Below are 23,917 nucleotides of genomic sequence, written 5' to 3' on the forward strand. Positions count from 1 at the left end.
ATTGGAAAAGCGCACGCGGATACCAACCGCTGCGATTCGGGATTTGCAGGTGGTCCAACGGCCGCCCCTTTCCTCACCTTTTTCCGTAGGCATACGCACAATGATAGCGTGGTCTAAAGTAAACTCACATTCTGCACTTCTTTTTCTTTGTACGCCAACGCCAACTCCCTGGTGATGATATGGTGCTTGTAAAAGCCGAAAGAAGTGAGAGGTTGGGGAGGGTCTAGGCACGTCCACCCTTGCCGCATCCCGAGCGTTTAAGCGCTCCACTGACGACAGTGGGACTACAAGTTTTCCATTCGCCTTCCCGGGGCGATAATGTCTGTTTTCCGTAGGCCTTTCACCTCTTGACTGCTATCTGTGGTTGATTGTGTGTTACATGGTTGGGGGGTGCGTGACCCCATACCTGTAAAACTACCCATACGAGCCGAACGCCCAAGGGCTGACTGCTATCGAAACAGCAGTATGCCACAACCCCGGGAAACGTGAAGCTAACAGCCATGCATGGTAACGCCTACAGCACTGAAATCCAAAACAAGTGTGGATGTCTCTTGGAAAGTGTCGATGACCAGAGACCCGTTCTGCGCCATCACGTGGGCCACAAGGTTGGCATACATGCGCACGGTGGCGGTTTGCAGCTTCCGGACATACGCACCACGACCATGTAACACGCAGGGGAGGTGGATGTGGTAAGGGGCGGCCTGGGGTTTGAGGACGAGGAGGGGGTGAGGGTGCGGTTGAATGGGTTGTAATGAAAGGACCTGCGTGTGAGGCGATTCGGCTTATACCGGTTATTTCCCCTGTACGGCAGCTTTCCAAACAGTGATGACATGTTGGGTTATGAGCGGAGAGGGCGGGAGAGGGGGAGGCGGGAGAGGAGGGAGTGTGGGAAGGGGAAGCTGCCGACTCAGGATGACAGGAAGGGGAGGAGAAGAGACATAGGGGAAAGAGGGGGAGAAATATTCTCAGGAGGTTCCCCGCATTGCCAGGGGTCTTTCGTGACAACCCATTCTCATCTGCGATCTCTCTCCCAAGGAGATGCTTCCCCTAGGCAGTCCCTCCGTCACGAAGTAGTATAGTATAGTGGTATTGCGGCCCCTGCGTGGTACTACGCTGCGACAAATCGGGCTGGTGTAGCCAGGCCCTTGGGGCTGGCCACAGCACGACATCGCGGCTGCAGCTCCTTCGCCGGGTACCTGCCAGATAACTTTGCAGACTTCAACCATTAGTTTTGTGGGCCTTAGCTGTCCTTGTTAAGTCGTTTAGTAATTCCTATTAAGTTTTTCCTGCATCGCTGTCTTCCTGTATTGGTGAGGTTGTGGAAGAGTTTGCTGCAATGCCTCGTCCCGTTGTACGGGCGTCCTTTGCCGTTCCGAACAACGTCCAATGACCGTTGGGGCTAGACTATTGCGATTAGCACGCATCTCAGTTATTGTTTATAATAAACATTTACGCATCGTAAATGAATTTTGAAACGTGAAAGGTTGCTGATCTGCTTCAAATATCGTGGATTTGCAGCGATAGGACCATAAACCATGCTGCAGCGCTCTGGGCTAGGTCTTATTGAGCGGGCCGCCGGAGTATCTACATCGCAATGCCCTCCGGCGGGACTCTGGCCATGCGGTCAGCGGCAGCGGCGACACGTGCACAGGCGCGCATTACCGGAGATGCTGGACGCGCTCGCTCAGGTCGCGCCACATCTTCCGTTGGAGCAGATAGCGCCACCATGCCAGGTCATGAAGTGCGGCGATATAGTTTACCGCAGGTATTTGCGGGCGGCGTTTCTCGGCAGGTTGTTGAGAGCAAGTCACTGTCGCTAACACATATCTGCTGATCCTGCTTGCAGCACTTTGGACCCTTCGCTATACAAAAACGGTGGTTTTGACTGGAGGACGGCTACGCTGCTGGCCACGGTGTTGGGGTACTTGGTCTTGCCTCCAGGTCAGCATGGCGCAGTCCGTGCGGAAAGTGTTGAGTGATGACACAATCCACGTAGTCTAGGGTATGGAGAATTTTGTACCTAATTCTTACTGTGGCAACTGACGTAGGTGTGTTGCCGGGTGCGATAGACTACTACATCAAAGCTCCGCTGAAGCGTAAGGAGTCCAGGGCTATCGACAAGGTACGGTTAAGAACATCGTGGATATAATGCGACTTGTGCGCAACCGGGCGCTTCCCTGGTATTGGTCGCGACCTGCCTTTCGCGACTTTCCGGTGTTCTGAAGCTCCGGGGCTTTTATTTTGGCGGCTTTCTGCGCGCACATTGGTTCACGTGCTTTATTGTTCTCAGTTCGTTTGTTACGTTTATCAAGTTTGGAGCGCGTGGAATCGATTCCACCGAGGTCGCGCAAAGAATCCCGAATAGGCACGATCACAGCATTCAAGGACTGTTCATCGATTACCTGTAACAGCATGGTGGTGGCTTAAAGTGGCTGCAACTCCAGCCTTTTCTTAAGTCCCGGTGTTTGGCCCCCTTTTCGTGACCATGTACCTTGTAGCCCTTCGGCATACCATTTCCCGCATTCCGCTTCTCCTCTCCCTCAACCTGGGCCCCAACGGAACCCTCTCCCGCCCCACCTGCCACGCCGTCCCCGACCCTTCCTAGCCACCGTGCTACTCCCACCAACACCAACGTGCAGCCGTGCACCCCACTTCCCTGCCCATGCCCGGCTCCTCTTGTCTTTCCTCAACCCACGTACGGACCATGGGGTATTGCACTGTACGGATCCTCAGAATGACATCATCCTGGGTAAGCGCCTGGGTACGGGCGGCTTCGGCACCGTGTTCAAGGGCGAGCTCAAGGAGGAGGGGGGCGGCCGCACCCCCATCATTATCAAAAAGGCAAGCTCTTATTCCCTTCGAATAACATTCTCTTGAACTCTGGAAAAACGTGGTATTAGTGAAGTTTTAATAAGAATTTTACACCTTTACTCACGCACATGTTGTCACGCCTCCAAGGTTGGTGAGTGAGGCAATCAGCCGTGCGGACGGGTGGGCAGGCGCGTGGTGGTGGTGGTGAGGGGGGGGTCGGTGAGGCCAGACAGACGTCACACCCTCCTACCCCGCGCCCATGCGCGACAAGGACCCCCTCTTCTTTCCAAGGCACCCCCCTCGAACATGGAAGCGCCCATGTGCCAGGGGAGCCGGGCCGCAACCACCACCGCAAAGCCGTGCTATGCAATATGTCCTCCCTATCTCGCTCAACTCGTCCGTCCCACACGCATCGTGTTGCGGCACACGTCAACACCATGTCCCGTACGCGTACGTCGCCGCCGTCGCACCTACCTGCCCCAAACTCCCTTCACACTGCACTCACAGGCCCCCGCCCCCTCTCCTGTACTAAACTATCAACCCATGTTCACATTCCTAACCGACACGATGGTACCCTATCGTACATTGCCGTACCACGTCAGGCCAAGGAGTTTGGCGAGGCGGAGGTCTGGATGAACGAGCGCATGAGCCGCGTGCCTGGCTCCCACTGCGCGGAATTCGTCACCGCCTTTGACGAGTCCCTGAATGTGCCGCTGCCCGAGGGCGCGGGTGGTCGGTCTGCGGGGTCTCCAGCCCCGCCCACCTGGAGCGGTGGCGCTCTGGACAGCGGAGCCATCTGGCTGGTGTGGTACTACGAGGGGGATAACACGCTCGTGACGCTGATGGAGGTACGAACGCGGGTGTGTAGGAACGCGGGTGAACGCAGGTGTGTATGTATGTGTGTCGGTGGCGCCCAGGTAGAGGGGGGAAGGGGGTTTTACGGGGGTGCTTACGAATGCGGGGTTTGCGGATGGTGGGGAGAAGTGTGCGGGTTGGGTGGGTGTGGATGAGTGCGTTGGAAAGGAAAACACGTTCGTGCGCCCTGAGACGAGGGCAGGGCCGGTTAGGGGGCTAAGACCTCACTCCGTTCTGCGAGTTACGCAACAATTCCAACAACCCAACCCTGGTATTAATCTGAAGCGTTTTGTATTTGCTGTCGCCATTGTTGTTCTGCCGTACGACAGAAGCGCGAGTTTCCGTACAACCTGGAGCCGCTGCTATTCGGTCGAGAGCTCCGGGCTCCGCGCGGTCCGGTTCGTGAGCTTGTGACCATCAAGGAAACCATGAGGCAGCTGCTCACGGCGGTGGGGGCGTGCCATGCCAATGGTGGGTACAATCATATGGCTCGGTTAGTGGATGCGTGCGCGCTTGTGTGTGTGTGTGTGTGTGCGTGTGTTGAAATGGACTGAGATGGCAGTGCTGGGGATGGTGTTTCATGAGCGTGTGAGTGGTTGGATGTTTGTTCCGCCGTACTACTGGGAGGACGGTAAGATGCCCCGGATGTTGGGTCCCCCTTCCGTCCACATACATACATACATACATACATGCATACATACATACATACATACATACGTCCTGCATCCTGTTCATGCCCTGTCCCCCTACTTCACCACGCAGCTGGTGACTGCTCTGTCGTTATCTCCCTCCCCCTCCTCCCCCTCCTCCTCCCCCTCCTCCTCCCCCTCGTCCTCAGGTATCGTACACCGGGACATCAAGCCCGCCAACTGCATCGTGTCGACCCGGGACAAGAAACTCAAGCTCATAGATTTGGGCGCCGCTGCGGACCTGAGGATCGGGATCAACTACGTACCCAACGAGTACCTGCTGGATCCGCGATATGCACCGCCGCAGCAGTACATCATGAGCACGCAGGTGCGCCGTACAGTTTGTCATACAGACTGTCGTACATAGAATTCCTCACTCCTCACCTGCCTACCATAATTACCATGAGTATCGCCGTCAGCCGGGGCCAATGAACAAAGTGGCGGCGGCTGACCACTGACCACCCTGACTCCCTTATCTATCCATGGAAAGACCAAATACACTCACTCATCAACTCCGTTATCAAGGTAAGGTGCGGTGCTCTCCACTTCAAACACACACACACATGTTCATCCATCCTTCCCCTAACTCCGGATCTCACCTCCCGTTCACACACCCACCCACACAGCCCACCCACAAACCCAAACCTCCTCCTCCCGCTTTCCCACGTCCCGCCCCCTTCCTCCCCAGACTCCCCGCCCGCCCCCCAAGCCCGTGGCTGCCTTCCTGTCCCCCGTGCTGTGGGGCATGGAGCGCCCCGACCGGTTCGACATGTACAGCTGCGGGGTGTGCATGTTGCAAATGATATTCGCACATCTGAGGAACGACAACAACCTGATTGCCTTCAACAAGAGGTTGCAGGTGGGTGTGTACGGGTGCCCCGGGTGGTGGGAGAGCTGGTCGGGGAGCTGCAGGCCGGCGCCGCTGCGTACAGGAACAGGGTCAGGGCAGGGTCAGGAGCGCGGCGCCCTCGCTAGGCAGTACATCAGATGGTGCGCAGGACATCAGATCTACGCTGCCTGCCGGCCGCGAATAACCTCAAATGATAAAAGCGAATGAATCTGTGTGGGTGGGGGAAGGGGACCCCGCAATTGTGGTGTGCTTTTCGCCTTTTTGGGGTATCAGGGTCATGGCTGATTGTCCCCTCGTCATCCTTGTGTTCATCTCCCCTTTAGGGTTTTAGGGTTTTACCCCCTTTGGTTCAGGCCGTGTGTGTGTGTATTGTCGGGGCTGAATTGGGGGGTGGAGGTGGCGCAGGAGGAAGTATTCCCTTTCCGGGCCCCCTTTCCCCTCCACCTGGTCTTAAAAACTAGTTCATTCTGTAATTTCATACTTTCATATCCGCACTTCATTACCTCGTTTCTCAGGAGCTCAAGTGGGACTTGGCGGCCTGGCGGAAGGAGGAGGAGGCGAAACTGGCGGCTGGCGGCCTGAAGGCGGCCCTGGCGGATAGCCTGTCAGCGGGGTTTGAGGCGCTGGACGCTGACGGCGGCGCCGGCTGGGATCTGCTGACGCGGCTGATGTCGTACAGGCCGACGGACAGGTAGGTGGTGAGGGGGGTGAAGGGGGACAGTGCCATGGCAGTCTGCCCGGTGTGGGGGAGGGGGAGGGGGAGGGGAGGCCGCGGGAACGAAACCAGAGCCGGAGTCGCTCCGCGCGTTCCGACCTTCGTTGCGAGGGCTGTGGTTGGCCCTATCCGACCCTATCCGGCATCGGAATCCGCACCCGCATGGTCGTCAGCTGCAGGCAGGTCATGTCGCTCCTGGCTAGTTGACGTCATTACTCATTACCTTCCTTCCACCCCACCCAACCTCTTCCGTGGTTTGGTTGCTGGCAATTGGCCGTTTGCTCTTATACGTGGTTTACCTTTCGTGTAACATTTCCTCCCTAGCAATTCCCCCCCGCTCCCATCTCCCGACCCTCCCCGGCCCCCGCACTAGGCCCTCTGCCTCAGAGGCCCTGGCCCACCCCTGGCTCACCTCGGCCCCGGGTCGCGCCGCCAGCATGCAGCGGTCCCTCACCTCCTCGGTGGAGGCGACTGTGTCCACGGCGGCTGCGGCCACCTCGGCGGCGCTCACCAGCGCGGGCAAGACGTTGGGACGGGCAGCGGCGCTGGCGGAGATGGTGAGAGAGGCGTGCGGGGAAGTGAGGGTGTGTGTGAGAGAGAGAGTGTGCGAGTGTGTGTGTTTGGCGGGGATGGACAGGTCACAGACATGTACACGCCGTATCCTGCCACCGCGCCACCACCACTCCATCACAACAGCACCCGGCAATGTCCGCATGTCCGTATGTGGCGGTCTCCTTGCGCCAGCACCGCCCAGCACCAGCCAGTACTTGTGCTTTCTTCTGGTCGCTGCCATCGGCCATGGGTCCCAGTTCCCTGTTCGAGTCCATCTCCCCTTGACCCGGGGAGACACCACATTGACGTTTTTCCCTTTCTACCCTCCACCCCCTCCCCCCACCCCCCTTCAGGAGGAGGCCATTCTCAAGACCCAGCAGGGAGCTCTGACTGAGGCGCAACTCATGGAGGTGAAGGAGGTGTATGGCTGAGGGCGGTGCGGTGCGGTAGGGGAGACATCTAACCGCCATTAACTGTGGTCTTACTCCCTGGCGATGTTGTACACCTAAACCGGAACTCCCTTTCCCTCCCCCCCCTCCCGCAAACCCCCTTTCATCCCCATCCCACCCCAGGAGCTGGGCCTCCAGGAGCCCGCCCCGGTGGCTCCCCGCGAGGGCAGTCAGACCATCGCCTGGTGGCAGGAGCGACAGAGCGACCTGAGGTCCCGACTCGTGGAGAGGAGGGAGAAGCTCAGACAGCAGGTGAGGAGGAGGGAGAGGGTTTGGTTTATGGTGGCGGGTGGGGGGACGGAGGAGGGGGAAAAAGGGGACGGGTAGTCGTGGTCCTGTAGGCGTGGAAGGGGCGGAAGGTGTCGAGAAGCACGACATATTCACGGGAGAACGGTTGGAACCGCACGGGTATCCCACACGCATACACAGCACAGATATGCGAATCGTGTGGGTCACCTCTTCAGATCACGCACAGGGGTTTCCATCCGGCCAACAACAACGCCGAATGGGATTGCCCGCACTACCAAAAACTCAAATGTCGCCGCGTACAAGACTTCGCGCGGCAGATCTTATTCATGTCCTTACCCCCAGCCCAACCCCAACCCACCCCCATACCCCTTGATGGGTTGTCCTCCCTGCAGGTCAGCAGCGCCATCACCAGCGTCCGAGGAGGGGCAGGGGCACGGGGCGGCAACGGCAGCGGCAGCGGCGGACGCCCCGCCGGCAAGGCGGCGCCGGACGCAGCGGCGGGAGCTGCAGCGGCAGCAGCTGCCGGCAAGGCGGCCGACGGCAGTGGCAAGATCAAGGTGCGGCAAGATTATCTGTCTCGCATAGGCCCTAGCAGGCAGGGCGCCTGTATGAACTCTGTAGATTAACACAGTTGGGCCAGAAACGGCCGATGGCCACCAGGCAGTGGACCAAAATACAACGCAAGAAAGGGCCGGATGCGCACACAGCCGGATCAGTTAGCCTTCTGTGCTGTCCGTCCGACCGTCTGTATATCCGTCTGTCTGTCGGTTGCTGCCGGTTCGCAGATCCCGATGATCTTGGGCGGCGGCGCGGCAGTCAAGAAGTCTACGCCGGCAGCTGGCAATGGCAAGCCCGGGCCGGCAGTGGCGGCAGCAGCCAACGGTAACGGTAACGGTAAACGTGCGTCGTCGCCAGTGGCCAGCAAGCCATCCAACGGCAATCTTAACGGTAACGGAAATAACGGCAATGGCAAGCTATTTGCTGCGAATGGCTTGAGCCTTGGCCGTTTCGCACCTGGTAACGGCAATGGCAACGGTAATGGCAACGGCAAGGGAAAACGGTCGCCCGTTAGCAGCCGGGACGTGGAGGAGGAATTGGAGGACGAGGAGGAGGAGGAGGTGGTTGCGCCGACTTCCACCAAGGAGAAGGTCTTTGACCTGTTGGGCGTTTTCCGCAAGTAATTGCGCGTTTATTAACTGGCCGTTACGACGGTTCCTTGCATCCTGTGACAGCGGCTTCTAAGAATCTCAAGATTCATGGCCGTGTCCGATCTGGGGGAGTTCCCGCCGAAATGCAGCTGCATATTGTACGGACGTTTGATGTGACGACGTCTCCTCTTGCCGGTACGGCACGGAAGGGAAGCTGCTACCTTGCCTACTTGGGGTTGCTGCTGCTGCTGCTGTTTTTGTTGTTGTTGTTGCCGCTACGTTTGTTGTCTATGTGTACCCGAGTTTTTTTGCAAGTGAGTGTTGGCTTTTGAACTTTGTTGAATGGCTTTGTCTTTGTGATGCGGTGTGTCGGTTCCATGTGCATCTCCCTTCCGCATGTTGTATTATGCCGTACACGGCGAATCCAGAGAGGCAGTAGGGATTGCGCAGGGTATGGCGTGTGCGAGAGGTTGTGGGAGTATGGAAGAAATACACATTGGGGCAAGAGAGCGGCGCGCAGGAAAGCGAAGGTAGAGGGGACCGGCGGAGGGTTGTAGGAGGAGCGCGAGCGGCCCCTGGGGCCCCGTTTCCGGGACAGCGTTATGTCGTTGTGAGTCAGTCTGGAGAGGTAAGCATATATTAAGAAACGGTCAAGGCAGCGATGGCCATTGCGCACCTGAAAGTGCCGTACCGTGTCGTTCGCACCTTATCGTGAAAAGCTGTGCAATTGAGCGACGCAATGTTTTATAATATGCGCTGAGAGCGCCCCTCACCCGGTTTCGGACTGCAGGCCGTCTTTATTTTGTTGATAGGTGCCGCATCCAACAGTGAAAGGTTTTATTTCCCCAGCCTCCGCAACTGCCGTTTGCGGCATCTCTGTCCTGTTGTCTCGCTTTTGCCCTTTGGTTGGGTAGGTTGGAGCGACAGGTTGGGCCTCTGGTTTGCTGATGGCAGTGCACGTGCGTGTGCCTTACTGTGAGCTTTCCATCCGTACCATTCGTACAACTTTGAGAAGAAACAGCGATGCGGCTTATGGGTCTTAAAAGCACAACATCGTTTTTAAGCCGATGGCCGAGAGGTTGGTGGAAATTTAGGATCGTGGGGACAGGGGCATCTCGTGCCGTCGGAGGGTTCCGCCAGAGGCCACGTCAGCGGTAATGCCGGCAAGCCGGAAGGCCTTGTGCTTGGGCATGCCGTCAATTTGTGCACAACTAGTATGCCTATATGTCTCGTGTATCTGATATCCGTGTACGAAGCACATTGAACTTGGGAGCAGAGGGCTATGGAGTAACGGTGTTGTGGCCATTTGGAGCCGAGAGTGTTGTGCGGCTTTTGTGCTATGTGGATCAAGCCATGCTTGAATTGGTTCGTGCCAGAACAGATAATTTTGGAGCTGGATTTACATGGTTCAAGCTTTATAGACTTGGCCCTATCCAGATCTGATGTGGGGTCGAGGCTTTCGCCGGCATAAGAGTTTGGCAAGTATCACTTTCAAGTCCGGGAATGCGGGAAGTTCATGCGTTTTGTTGTTCTACAGAACGCAGTCGTAGTAGATGGTTTCGCACACAGAAAGTGTTGATGTTTGAAAGTTTTCGTGGTTTCGGTTTCGCATGTTCCCCCCTCTTTTTTTATGGGATTGGTGGGCTTTCATGGAAAGTATATGAACGAATTTTGAATATACTGCTAGCCATGATTGCAGCTTCTGGACAAATAAGTTGGTTCTTTGCACGCGGTAGCAGGCTGATTATAAGTTCTCGGTGGGGTTGGAGAGAGGGATTGTAAGGATTATTGCCGTGCAACTAAATTTGCGTACGAATTTTCTGACATATTTACATAAAACTTGGTTAGAACTCACCTTGTCCTCTACCATTTTGTAGCAGTTGCAGTGTCCGCAAAGCGCGGATGGTTTCGTCAAAAACCGGGGACCCATTAAGACCTTGCTGAATTACAATCTCACTTTCCAGGATACAATATCACTCTTCAGTGCAAAACCATCTCCCTGACCGCAGTTAATAACAGCGTTAGGTACGAAAATAAATATTTCACACGAGAATCACCCCTCTTGGGTCTCTTCCATCTTGGACAAATGGATGACACCGGAATCGCGCACCGACCGGGATTTCTCGGACGGCCTTTCATCGTTGGGAACGCTGCACGGGCCCTCAGCCCCCAACGACAACCGCCCGAAGTGGTGTTGGTATCCACCTCGACCTCCCTTAATTCAAGTTCAGCAGGCCTGGCCCCGGCGTCACCGGCTTCACCAGAGCTCGCGTCATGTGGGTGTGCGCCTACCTGGCCATTACAGGCTCGGGTGCCATCCAACGTTTCAAAATGAACCAAACCAGGAAGGGGAGAATACTTTGCAGGGCGTTGCAAGGTCAACACGTGGTCAAGTCTCCGACTGCCTCTGCCCCTCTGGCGCAGCCGCCGCTGCCACTGACATGCATACTTCGTAATACTGTCACTGTCCGCTACAACGCTCTCCCCGCCTGGCCCCGCTAGGTGAACCTAGCCCAGCCCAGCCTACTCCTTTTTGAGGCTGTCCGACACTTCCTTGGCGAGCGCTTCGACATCCAGAGCTTTGAGCTTTGTGAAGGGACGGGGCATGTCCTGAAGTGAAAGAAGGGAGGGGTAACAACGGGGGTGGGGCCACGTAATCAGCAAGAGTGGGAGGGCGGAGAAGCGGAACGAGTCGAAGCGGAGGATTCTGGAAGACACGTACGTACGTACGTTTCTCCTCACGTATGTATGTCCTACACGATTTTCTGATCCCTTACATGGTGTGACGAAATAATCCATGGCTCATACGCAGTGAATGCCATAGTGACGCAAACTGAATTGGCTGGGTCTACTACGGAACCCAAAAACGCACTTCTCTTTCCTCCTCCCCCTTTCCCCCAGTCCCCGCCGTGTTCACTTTAGGCAAATGGGGCCCTGCACCCGGACTCTCGTCCCCAATGCCCCAAGGTGGGGGGTAGCTGCCGGTGTTGCGGGTGTATCGAGGCGCCCCCGGGACACGCACACGCACACGCACCAGCAACGACAAGAAGACTTTGCCGTCAGGACCCCGCACTTCAAAACAGCCCTTGCGTGGCTTGTCTGGATTGATGCTGACTTGGGCGTCCGGAATCGCCTCCTTAATTAGCTTCTCTAACTTAGTGGCCCTTTAGTGACGGGGAGTAGCCAGGGGAAAGGCTTGCGATCAGTTTGGCCGGTAAAGAAAGGTTAGTAAGTTGCAAATAAAAGCAGGATAGGAAAGAACACCAATACAAATGGACAACAGAAAGCGTGAGAGCAAGCGAGAGCTGGTGACACTGCAACCTGGCAAGCAAGGAGAGAAGAAGCCAGCTTACAAGCAAAGCCGGGGAGGAATGAAAGATTACGGTTTATGGACCGCATGTTGGGTGGTTGTGGGAATTGTGGTGTCGCGTCACGTTGAGGGGGCGACACAAAGGAGGGAGAAGTGTACGCTTCCACGCCCTCGGATCCCAAAACCTCTAATGGCGGAGATGTGGGGGCTTCCCGTCTGCCGGAGAGAGGCTGTCGAAGTTTACTGTAGGACTAGCTGCTTGTCATGTCAGCCCGCTTGGTCGGTTAGTGTGGTTACGAGACCGTTTGCGGCCGTCAGCCACAGACCGCAGTCGTGTGGCCAACCAAATAATAGCACAGGTCCCAGGCTTATGCTGTATTGGCTGGCGCGGCACACAGGCTGCTCACGAGGCAGATGCCTTGGGGTTGGTTAACAAGGGTGCGCGGTTAGCGCCCCTGGGCAAGTTCTCGGTGCGAGACTTCGATACAGGACGTCCCCAAACGGCGGAAGCGCCAAAAAACAATGTGATTTTCCATGCCTCCTGAGAAACGACGTATGCTGTCTGCGCTCCTCAGACCCACCGTGTTTTGAATGCGCCTCAGCTCTTGCTGCGCAGGGGTGGGATGAACAAGGGTCACACGCTAACTTGATTGCATGAGCACGATGCAAACCCCGCTCTCGTACCATGCCTCGATGACAATGCCTCTGCCAGGCGCAGCATCCGATGCAGGGCCGTCATCCTTCTTTGCCTGTTTTTTAGCAGCAGGCGCTTTTGCACCAGAAGCCTCTCCGGCAGCCTTTCGCTTAGGCGCCATTTTTTAACAATAAAGCGTAATGCCGCGTAGCAACTCTAAATGTGCAAAGCCAGAACTGACGGGTGTACGGATAAACCCTTTTCAAATCTTCGTACTGACCGAGGAAACAAAGTTGCTTGTCGCCCACATGTTACTGTTTCATCATAACACTAGTATGCAATATTCTTATGAATTTGTTCTCTGCTGATGGATAGGGCACAGTGCGGTGTCGATATGAATGTTAAAGAGAAGGGCTTTAGTATATCATACTAGATAATAAACGCTAATATACTGTTCCATTTTTCGATATGTTTGGGCACGAGGCAGCGGGAGGACCGGGTAGGCCAAGGGCCGCACCCAAGTCCTTGGCTGCGTTGCCTGGCCTTGCCCAGCAGCGAATCCTTATCCACTGCTCTTCTGCAGATTTAGCTGCGTTACGATGCTGCTCTTCCGATAACCTTCAGATGGTAGACCGGACGGTAACGCGTCTCTATCCTTGGATCGTCGCGACAGGCTTGGGCCTAGGCTCGGCAACAACGGAACATATGGGCAGCAGCAACAACTGTGGCAACCTTGCCACCCGAAAACTTTCAGCAGACCCCGCAGTTGAACCGGGAAGTCTCGGCAACCTGCCAACAACTTCCTCTACCATGCGCCGCACGGTCTGCCCTGTGGAATCAGCTCTCATAAGGATAGCGCCAACAGCAGCCGCCGCACTGTCCGCCATCACATCAACTGATACTGATTATTATGCATCGACAAGCCAGTCTGCGCCAAATGTTTGCGCCGCTGCTCCGGACCCCGGCCCCTACGGCTCTCTGTCGGAGCTCGTCCTCCGCCTCCATCCCCATCTCGATCGCTGTCTAGATCCTTCCACAGCCTCCTATGGCGGCAACAGTGGCCCACAGGCCCATCACCCGGGCGCATCCTTCCCCACTCAGCTGCAAACCATCCACCTACCGTGCCGCCTGCGCTTTGGCGCTGCCGCCGGCTATGGCTCCACCGTTGGCCAAACCAGCGAAGATGCAAGGTTTTCAGGGGCAGAAGCCGGGACGGTGGCGGGTTTCGGCTGTCTGTCTGCCATGCCCGCCCTCACGTCCCTCAGTGCGTCCATGATGTCTGTGCTGGATCTCGCGGCAGCTCGTTCTGCTGCACGTGCTGAAATGCGTGCACGGCTAAATCCGCCTCTGGAAGCGGTGGCAGAGGCGGCTGCTCCTCCTGGCGGAGGCGCGCAAGAGCGGTCGCGAGCGGACGACGCCGCCAGCGTCGAAGCCCGGTCGGCGGCGGCAGCGGCGGCGGCGCGTATGTCCCGTCGGGCCGCGTGGCTGGCGGCACAGCACGACATTCGCTTGCAGCAAGTTCGTCAGGCGCAGCTGGCGTGGCTGACGGAGGCGCGTCTGGACGAGCAACTCGTCGCTGCTGTTCGGCAGCTGCCTTCCCTGGCGCCGCGCCTGACACAGCTGACGCTGACCGATTTACAATTTGTCGCGGCGACCTTCAATGCTGTGGCGGCCTGTACGGCACTCACTCGCCTGGTGCTGTCGGCGCGGTCCAGCGGTGCAAGTGGCGGCGGTGGTGGCCCTGCTGCCACTACCGCAATGCTGACACGAGCCGCCGGTGGCGGTCCCACGGCTGCGGGCACTACCCCCAGGCCAGGCGAATTACTCCCACAGCACTTGGCCGCACTTGTGCGTGGCCTGCCTCGCCTGCAGCATTTGGATATCCACGCAACCGCCTTCTCCTCTGCCGTCGAGTTTGGGATCCTATCGGCGTTGACGGGCCTGACGAACCTGCGACTCAACCAGGCGGCGTTGTACGACATCACGTACGGCAATCGCTTTGAGCGGCTTCCGTCGGACTACCTGCCAGTGGCGCTCCTGGGGCCTCTACAGGGCATTGAGCGCCTGTCGGAATTGCCACAGCTGCACTCCTTGGCGCTAACAGGTGTGGTGGGTGCTGGCAGGGCGGGAGCCGCGGTACACTGCCGGAAGCATCGTCCTCTTTCTTGTTCGTGGTTGAAAACTTTTCGTTAAAGAGGCTTCAATGTGGACATCGTTGAGCAGGCCTTGCATCTGCAGCTATGTATGTATGTACGTATGTGTGTATGTACGTATGTATGCATGTATGTACGTCACGATGACACTTCGGATGACTGCCCGCACACGTGTCCATGGGCCTTGCTCTAGTCTCGTCGCTCCCCGGCTCTGCCACGGTTCTTTCTCCACGCCGCTCAGCGGTATCCCAAATGCACGGACACGTCCCCATTGGTACCCAAGAACACACGCATGCTTTGGGACATTCCCTGCCATCCGGGTTCTTGATGATGTGCTTACCTGATCCCACATGCGCGTGTGCGTCCCTTACCCCGCCCCGTGCCACCCCCTCCCCCACACCCCCACACCTCACGGTCTTTGCCCTCTTCCGTTGCATGCCCCAACGCCCGCACGGGACACCTCTCTCTCCCCGGGATAAACCAACCCCTCGTAGGTTTGGACTGTCCACCCCGTGCGCTGCTGGAGGCGCTACCTCCCGGCGGGGGCCCCCTGCGGCGGCTGGCGCTACGCAAGCTGTACCGGCTGACCTCCGAGCACCTGACGGCACTGGGAGCCCTGACGAGGCTCACGGAGCTGCAACTCTCAGCGGATTGGTGCGTGTACGGGTATACATGTGTATGTCTGTATGTGCATCTGTGCAGGCCGATCAGTGTCACTGTATTTGACGGGGCGGTGGCTGGGGGCAAGCACAGGGAATGTGCGAGTGTGTCTGAATGTACGTATATGCCTGTGCATGTGCGACTACATGTGTTTAGCTTGGGGGCCTTTGGGATGAGTGGCAGGAAGCTCTCCGTCGCCTTGAGGGTGACGTGGCTCTCAGGTGCACTGTTCAAACACCTTTCTCCCCTGCTCCTTCACACGCGCGCTGTTGCCATGTGCGGTTTCCTTCCGTAATAAATTCCCCCACTTCCCGTTCCCTCCGCTGCTCTCCCGGCCCCAGGTGCTTGCATCCCGGCAGCGACACCCCACCACCCCTGGAGTTGTTCGATTTGGCTGATGACCTCCTGGACGGACCCATGCTGATGGAGATTGGGGAGGAGCTACTGGTGGAACATCCCCCCGGCCCCGGGCAAGGGGGTCCGGGCGGGGTATTGGGGGTTGGGGCTGGGGCCCAGCCGCCGGGTGGGGCGGCGGGCGGTGCCGCAGCTGGTGGTGGCGGTGGAGGCGGAGAAGGAGATGGGGGCGCGGATGGGGACCCGGCGCTTGCTGGCGCCGCTGCTGGCGATGCTGCAGGTCAGCAGCAGCATCACCAGCTCCAGCCCGGCGTGTTGCAGATTATTGAGCAGGCCCTTCAGGTCATGGAACAGGCGCTGCATGTACACCATCAACAGCAACAACAGCAACAACAACAGCAACAGCAGCAACAACAGCAACAGCAGCAACAACAGCAGCAACAACAGGACCAACAAGGACAGCAGCAGGAGCCCCAGCAGCCGCAGCAGCAAGGCGAGTTACCTGTGCAGCCGCAGCAGTCAGATCAAGCAGCTGCACCATTTGGCGATGAGCCTGCTGCTGCTGCGGCGGCGGCGGCGGCGGCGAACGCAGCAGCGGTTGCTGTGGCAGGAGCCTCCTGCAGTAGGGCTGACGGGGGGGCTCCCAGCTGCTCCAGTAGCAGAGGCGGTGCAGAGGCAGTGCTGGTCGCTGAGGGAGCCCGGCTGAAGCGGAAGCAGCGATCCATGTTTGAACACGAAGTTGGGACTGAAGTAGGCGGGGAACCTAGACAGGAAGCAGCAGGGGGGCCGCAGCCCATGGAGGTTGATGGTGAGCCGCAAGTGGTGCAGTCAGTGCTGCCAATGCAGCAGCAGCAGGGTGAGGAGCAGCAGGGCAGGGGGCAGCAGGGTGAGGAGCAGCAGGGTGGGGGGCCTGCAGGGGCTGCTGGACTGGCCGCACCTCCGGGTGGCCCTCCTGTGGCAATGGCGGTACAAGACCAGGACCAAGAAGGACAGCAACAACAGCAGGGGCAGCAGGCACTGGGGCAGGAGCAAGAGCAGCAACAGCAGGGGCAGCAGGCACTGGGGCAGGAGCAAGAGCAGCAACAGCAGGGGCAGCAGGCACAGCAGCAGCAGCAGGCACTTGCCAACGCCGGGATAGCTGCCGATGCGGGTCAGGGATGGGTGCTGATACCTGGTGGCGGCATCATCGCTCAGCTGCCCTTTGTCTTTGGCGGCATGGGAGGCGGCGGCGGCGGGGGGGTTGCTGTTGTTGGGGGTGGAGGAGGCGGCGCTGGTGTGGCGGAGCGGGGTCGAGGTCCTCGAGTGGATGAGCGTCTGGCTCCGTTGAGGCGGTTGCAGAACCTGCAGGTGGGCTGGGGCCGAGATGGGACTGGGGTGACGCAACGGAGTAGGCTGCGTTGTTCCGGGGTATGTTGCTGGGTTGGCTGGCCTGTGCTAGGCTCTGTCGGGCAGGGGCAACGCGGGGGGGTTCCATCGGTTTTGCTTCGCGGTAAGAAAGGACACGCCTCTCCTCTGGGGCTGTCCACCCGCTCAGGTCTTACCACAGGGCTTCGGGTTTCATTGGAGGATTCCAAGTATTATTATATTATGGTTGCCCGCCTCTGAACCCCTCATTCTTTCCATCCTTCCCTGCAGCTATGGACGTCACTGGATTGTTTTTCTGGTGGGATGTAGCCTGTTGGATAGTGGGAGGGCATCTCTCTCCCCTGAGCTTGTGGTGGAGCTTTTCTCTGTCTGCTCCCTTGCCCCCCCTTTCCCAACTTGGGCTCCTTCGCGTCATTCCCCAAGTCTTGCGTTCAATTCCCGCATCTGTTGATAACCCCTCACACACAGTCGCGTGTCGCATTTTTATAATAATGCGCATTATTATAAAAAAATCATTTAAAATCTTTCCCTTTTCGCCTGGCTTTGGCACATGCGGGGCCCGCCCCCCAGGTCCTGCACCTGGGTATTGGTCGCATATTCGGAGTCGTTAACCTGGGCCCTCGCTTCCTGGAGCACCTGTCCGCTCTCACCTCCCTCACCACCATCAGTCTCCGGTGCACCACCGTGGATTGGGGCTTGCTGGGGGCGCTGGCACCCCTGCCCCGCCTATCACACCTCTCCATGCACTACTACGACGGAAGAGGAAACAACGGGAAAAAGGTGTGTGCTTGTGTGTATAGGCCTGATTTGGTCAGTGAGGGATGGAACGGAATGGAAGTTGGGTGGTAGAGAGGGCTCCCCTTCCCTTTTCTTCATCGTCGCCACATATCTGAGCGCGCCCCCTCCCGTTTGGCCCCCTCCACACACCCAACCACCACTACCACCACCACCACCACCGCCACCACCACCACCACCATTACCGCCAGATTGCCGCGGACTTGATGTCGTGGCGCAACTTGTCCGCAGTGACCACCCTCAACCTGGGAGCCTTTGAGGTGGGGCTGCTTACATAGCTAGCCAGTGACTTACCGACCTGTCAACCTATGCCCTACCTACCTGCTTACCGGCCCACTGCGTATCTTAGCACCTACTCGCTTACCCGCCTCTCTTACTTTCTACCCCACGAACCAGCACCTTGCTGCCTTCTCCGGTCTGCTTGTGCTTACCTGTCCATCCCTACATCTGCTTGTCTATCGTTGAAAACCCCGAGCTTCCCACGCCTCGCATTTTCTCCTCCCACGCCTCCTCTCCCTTCCCCCCGTAGTCTCTTCCCGCTCTTTTCTCCCCTGGGCGCCGTAAGCTCTTCCTACAATTTTGCATGCAATGCCTCCAACCCTCCCCCCTGGGTTCTAACTACACACATACATACGCACATACATGCGCAAACAGGCCCGACAGGACGCGGATATCATCACCCAGGCGCTGCCTCGCAGCCGTCTGGCCGCTGCCAGTGTGTTTGGGGTGCGGGGATGTCGACCCGGGTACGACGTGTTTGCGGCGCTGGCGGAGACCACCAGCCTCACCAGCCTGTCTGTGCAGGTGAGAGCCGGAGAGCGCGGGAAGCAGCACATGCAGGTGCAGATGCGGCAATGACCGTCAGGCGGAAAGTGTAACAATACTGGCCACCAGCGGGACCGCGGCAGAAAGCACGGGGACAAAAAGAAGCAGTAGCAGCAAGAGGCGCAGCAGCGGGCCAGGTGCTGAAGTCTGAATGGTGGTTCAGAAGCCATCAGCATGCTGAACCACCATCATCACCATCATCATCATCATTATCATCATCATTATCATCATCACAATCATCACAATCACTGCGAATTGCATCTGACTGTATTAACACTCCCCACCCAGGCACACACCGTTAGCTGTTGGCGCGGGTGTTGGAGGGCAGCAGTTGGCCCGTCGCTTCTTGCACTATCCTCAAATGATTTCCGCCTTGATCAGCGCTTCAACCCTTGCCGTGGACACACACACACACACATTCAGACACACAAACGCAAACACACGCCAAATACACACATTCCCGTGTCTGCGAACTGCATGTGGGTTTGCAGGGGGATTGGATGGTGCCGCGTCCTGCGCGAGGCGCGACGGCAACAGCAGCATCGGCAGCGGGTGCGGGCGCGGGTGCGCCTCCACCACAGACCCTTTCCGAGCTCCGTCGGCTGCCCCTGCTCCGCAGCCTGACACTGGACCCCGCCGGTAGTGACAACTTCTTCACTGAGACGGGTGTGCCCGTACCTGGCCTCCACGATGTGCTGTGGATTATGGCAGGAATTGGTCAGCAGGGCCCTGGGGCCGCTGGCGGAGGTGACGCAGCGGCGGCGCCGCCGCCCCCGCTGTTGCCGGCGTTGCCAGTACCGCCGGTGCTCCCGCAGCTGGGGATGCCATTGCAGCTGGAGGAGATACCGTCACAGGAATTACCGGCGCTGGATCAGGCGCAGCCCGGACCACCGCCGCCGCCACCACCGCCGCCGCCGCGTGATGACAATGAAGCCACGGCGTCTTTCAGTGTAGCGCCTGAAGCTGATCAACCCCTGCAGGGAGGTCAGCCTCCGAATCTACGTGAGCAGCACCCGCAACAGCCGTCGGGCGCTGAAGGGGGCCCGTCGTCGGGCCATGCTACAGGGGTAGCAGTGGCGCCAGCAGATGCAGCAGCAGCACCATCACATCCGGCAGCGGCTGCCGTGGTGGTGGATGATCAGGCTGCAGCCAAACCTGCGCCCCTTCCCGGTGCGCCCCTGTTCCGGGAGGTACGTGTTCGCTTTGAGGCAACTGATAGCGACGACGAGGTCGAGGAGGATGTAAAGGGCAGAACCCCTGCAGCGGTGGCGGCGGCGCCGCCCCCTGCCGCCGATGAAGGGGAGGCGGCGCCGGGCCCCTCCCGCCCATCCGGCAGGAAAGCACAGAGGGCGGCAAACGCGACGGCTGCGGCAGCGCGTAGGAGGAAAGACGGATCTGCGGCTGCGGCTGCTGCGGTGGGCGTGGCGGCGGCTTGCGGTTCAGCTGCTATGGCTGGTGCTGCCGGCACGAGCAGGGTATCCGCCGCAGCCACAGGCATGGACACCGGTGGCAGCGCCGTAATGAACCCCATCCCCGAATCGTCTCCGCCGCGCTTCTCAGCCGACGATGACTATTATTCAGGATTAGACGATAGCTCGGATCCGGAGTCCAGAGTCGGGTACATAAAGATCGGTTCTGGATCCAGGACCAAACCCAAATCCGCCGCTTCATCGGAACGCCCACGCTCGCCCTCACCTACTTCCCGCGCCACTGCCGCGGCCCCGAACCCGGCGCCGGCACCAGGCACTGCGGGCTCGCCACCGGAGCTGCCGGCGGCGGGTCGCTGGCTGCTGCAGATTTCAGTGCTGACCCAGCTGACGAATTTGCGATTGGAGCGTTGGTCAGTGGTGCCGCCGCCGGCTCTGGCCCCGCTGACGGGCCTGCGGCGGGTGCAGCTGACGGGCCTGCGGGCGCTGGAGGAGCGGCTGCTGAAGGTGCGTAGGTCGACCGTGGCTTCGTGGTGTGGATGGGGGTGTCGGTCGGTGGGGACGGTGCTATGGAAAAAGGTATCGGAGGCTAGGTGGGCGAGGATTTGAACGCAGGTGGATGGCCCCGCATGAGTGGGCGTATAAGGCGCCTGAGCGGTTGGGCGCCAATGTTATGTCATTATGTATTTTTGTAGTAGAACAAAAAAATGCAAAGTTGTTCTCTGGTCATACGGGTTGCAGGAGCTCACTTTTGTACGTGTCGATGTGCTCTGCTCGTCCTCCGGTGTTGCTTTCCTCTTGCCTCTAAAACCAACGGAGTCCTGCTGCTGCTGCTCCTCCTCCTCCTCCTCCTTGGCCACTTGCTGTTACATCTACTGCCGCAACCTCTTCTGACGTCGCCTGCGTTCACATTCCCGTAGGTGCTTTCCGGGCTGCCCGCCCTCACGTACATGACACTGGAGGGCCGTGCGGCAGCGCACACGGGCAGCAGCGTGTACGGCACCCTGTCGCGCGTGCCGTACATTCCGGACCCATCGGTCCAAGCCCTTGGCGCGCTGACCCAGCTGCGCCTGCTCGTCCTGTCGGGCTTTTCGCTCCTGCAGCCCGAGCAAGCCCTAGTGCAGTCCCAGCAGCAGCCGCAGGCCGCCTTGACACCCCGCCCTGCTACTCGCGGCGTCACTGCCGGACAGGCGACTGCTTCCGCGACCGCCGGGGCCGGCCGTACAGCTCAGGCGATGGATGTGGACACCGGGGCGGCCGCGTCGGGGGCAGCGGCGCCTCACGAGGGTGGCGTACCGACGCCCCAACGGCGGCGGGCCCGTTACACCGCGTACGGCAGCAGTGTCGTGTACGGCAGTGGGGCCGGTGACCGCCGTGGGGAGGCGGAGTTACAGCGCCTGGTATCTTCTCTAGGTCGGCTATCCGCGCTACGTTATCTGAGCTTGTGCGTTGCGGAATGCATCAAGGTGCGGATCAGGCAACAACGTGGTGTCTGCTGGCCTGCTGCCGATTTGTTCCTCACACATCCTCACACACATACATATACACACATATATATAGGGTTTGGCACTACTGATAAGGCGCGACCATTGCCCCCGGGAGATCCCGGGATCGTTACCCATTAGGGTCAGAAGTCCTTCCGATGGTGGAAGGCATTGCGCCCCTAGTTGATGGACGGTGGTGACCTGGGATAAAGTTAACCCGCGAGCCGACCAGGAATGGAGTTGGGCCGCTGTCGACCCGGCAGATTCCGTTGGATGCTGGTGGTGGGTGCGGAACCTGAGCGATCCACTGAGAAGTTGACTAGGGTGACTGGATGAGGGTGCCCCGAAATACCGGGGAAGGCAGGGTTTCGCAGGGTAGCTGCCACGGGCGAAGATACAACCCCCTGTTTCACACATCATATACACACATCTGTTAGGCCTTGTGGGCATTGCGAATCACATGCCTCGGTGCGTTGTTCTTTTCGCATGGTTGCCTTTTTCGCCGCGCGCTGCATGTCATACGAGAGAACACCTTGGGCAGATGGGAGCTGTGGAGGGTTGCCACCCCATACACGCTTCCTTTCCCTCACCTTAAATGGAAAACACGCAACACAAACCATACACTTCCATGTCGATGACGAGTTAGCGGTTTATAAGTTCCCTACCCTTTAACCCTGGTGACCTCTTATTGCGGATTCCTGAAACCTGCTGCTGCTGCTGCTGCCCTCCTCCCGCGTGTGCTGATGCGGCTCTGTGGTGCCGTATTGCCGCCGTGCGTAATCCTTTCCTGTCAGGCGGCGGACGTGACGCGTCTGTGCGGGCTACTTCCGGGTCTGCGGATGCTCAACCTGCCCGGAGACGCCGCCACTCGGCCGTCGTTGCCGTTGCGTTCCGGGGGCCGGGTCTTCATGGCCAGTGTGCAGGAACCGCCCGCTGCTGCTGCTGCTGCTGCTGCTGTTGATGGCGCTGTCGCCGCTGCCGGCGCAGGACCTGCAGCTGGGAGAGTTAGTGGTGAAGGGCTGGGGAGGGGAGGAGGAAGTAGCGGTGATGTCGGCGAGACAGTGTCCAGAGGCCGACCTGGAGGAGGAGGAGGCGGAGGGGCTGCTGGAGCACCCAGCGGCGGCGGCGGCGGCGCAGGAGATGCGTCGACGTCCGGCCGGAATAATGCTGACGGCAGCGGCGGCAGTGGCGGCGCTGGTGAGTCCTTCCCACGGCGTACGTGGACACGGCAGATGCCTCCCTCCCAGGCTGACCAGCGCACGACAAGTACAGAAGTTGAGCGCACGTTTGCAGAGCAGCTTGAGGGACTCACTACGGCAGTGTACGGCGGATTGAGCGAAGGGGAGTTTTGGAGAGCAGTGGAGGGACTGGATACAGAGATCCGGTCGGAGGGTGCGCTGCTGGGTTTGGACAGTACGGCAGGTGGGGGTTGACCTGGCAGGCGGGGTCAGCTATAGCATTACATCAGAGTACGACACAGCTCTTAAAGGGACCGTTTTCGGGCTGAGTGTGGGAATGATAAGAGGGGTTAACGGGGGGAATACACGCCAGCGGGATAGCTGTATCGCTTTGTGGAAAATGGCTGCGGCAGACGTTTTTGCGGTGGTGCAGTCAGTGGACGTGGTTGCCAGGTGGAATGTGCAAGTGCACTCGCATGGCAATGTTTTCAAGGCGACGAGAATATAATGGTGGCGATGTATGTCTCGGTGGTCAGTGTTGTACAGAACGGGACTACCGTTGATGTCAAGACGATGTGTGCATATCAGGAGGTCCAAAGAGAACGCGCAGGTGGGAGAGAGCCCCGGGGAGGCCTCCGTATTATATGATTGCATATCCTCATACCGATGCGATAAGGGGCTCGCTTGCCAGGACGCTTGCGAGGACCCGACGGCTGAAAATATATGATTTTCCATGCTGGAAGTGAAGGAAAAGGAGTACGTAACCCCGTGGAGCGGATGGACGTCGCAGACCGCGAGCACCCCTGACAACGCGGCGAGTGCCATTCCTAGGGTTTGTATAATTATATATATCGCTGTGTTGCCAAGAGCAGCGCCTTGGCGGGTTAGGCAGTGCACTTCAGGCTGGCGGTTATAGGGTTGATGCGTTGCACCTGCAACCAATGTCCAACTGAAACGTTTAGGCAGCATCGCTGTAGTCTGAGGTTAGGAAGGGGTCTTCATTGCACAGGTCCCGCAAGAGTTGGGTGACGGGGTCCCACAGGCCCACTAAACTGCTGATGCGTTGTTATCGTGGTCATTATTGGCCTCATTCGGACTTTGATGAAGGAGGATCGAACTTGATGGCGGCACGGAAATACAGGTGTTGGCGATTGTTGACGGCACCACCTTTCATGCCATTCCTTCTCGAGAATATGGCTGTGTACCCCACCACCAACCAAAGGTCCACGCGCCATATCTTACCCCTATGCACGCAGAACCATGCATAGGCTCACATTGTACACATACACGCATTCTCCGACGTGCAGCCATCCATCATCATATGCGTTCCTTATGAAGTCTGACCCTGCCCCCGCTCCATGCTGGCTATTACAGCTACTACCGCTACTCGCGAGTGTGCTGTAAGCAGAATCAA

At 58.5% G+C, this 23,917-nt stretch overlaps 3 protein-coding genes across 3 annotated transcripts; 2 read left to right on the forward strand and 1 right to left on the reverse strand.

Annotated features, from left to right (window-relative positions):
- Positions 1–1,594: 1,594 nt before the first annotated feature.
- Positions 1,595–8,351, forward strand: VOLCADRAFT_96564 (uncharacterized protein; the record flags this gene model as incomplete). The annotated part of the gene is made up of 16 exons (XM_002955569.1): positions 1,595–1,623; positions 1,847–1,941; positions 2,049–2,122; positions 2,606–2,749; positions 2,959–2,962; positions 3,319–3,659; positions 3,996–4,137; positions 4,429–4,431; positions 4,505–4,683; positions 5,044–5,214; positions 5,721–5,896; positions 6,294–6,477; positions 6,826–6,882; positions 7,045–7,173; positions 7,563–7,727; positions 7,956–8,351. 16 exons carry the CDS (start codon positions 1,595–1,597, stop codon positions 8,349–8,351), a joined length of 2,289 nt encoding a protein of 762 aa, XP_002955615.1.
- A 1,898-nt stretch (positions 8,352–10,249) lies between these two features.
- On the reverse strand, positions 10,250–12,443 carry VOLCADRAFT_127272 (Selenoprotein H; the record flags this gene model as incomplete). The annotated part of the gene is made up of 4 exons (XM_002955626.1): positions 10,250–10,928; positions 11,353–11,482; positions 12,210–12,236; positions 12,313–12,443. The coding sequence occupies 4 exons, from the start codon at positions 12,441–12,443 to the stop codon at positions 10,842–10,844; spliced, it is 375 nt and encodes a 124-aa protein (XP_002955672.1). The 3' UTR covers positions 10,250–10,841.
- Positions 10,251–23,907, forward strand: VOLCADRAFT_106888 (uncharacterized protein; the record flags this gene model as incomplete). Its single annotated transcript, XM_002955570.1, has 15 exons — positions 10,251–10,594; positions 11,241–11,285; positions 12,027–12,098; positions 12,204–12,246; positions 12,936–14,366; positions 14,910–15,069; positions 15,417–15,709; positions 16,040–16,776; positions 17,365–17,574; positions 17,781–17,849; positions 18,244–18,393; positions 18,906–20,348; positions 20,762–21,307; positions 22,313–22,522; positions 23,878–23,907. Exons 1-15 carry the CDS (start codon positions 10,409–10,411, stop codon positions 23,905–23,907), a joined length of 5,625 nt encoding a protein of 1,874 aa, XP_002955616.1. The 5' UTR covers positions 10,251–10,408.
- Between the last annotated feature and the right edge of the window lie 10 nt (positions 23,908–23,917).

Source organism: Volvox carteri, assembly GCF_000143455.1.
Source record: "Volvox carteri f. nagariensis unplaced genomic scaffold VOLCAscaffold_53, whole genome shotgun sequence".
NCBI lineage: Eukaryota > Viridiplantae > Chlorophyta > Chlorophyceae > Chlamydomonadales > Volvocaceae > Volvox > Volvox carteri.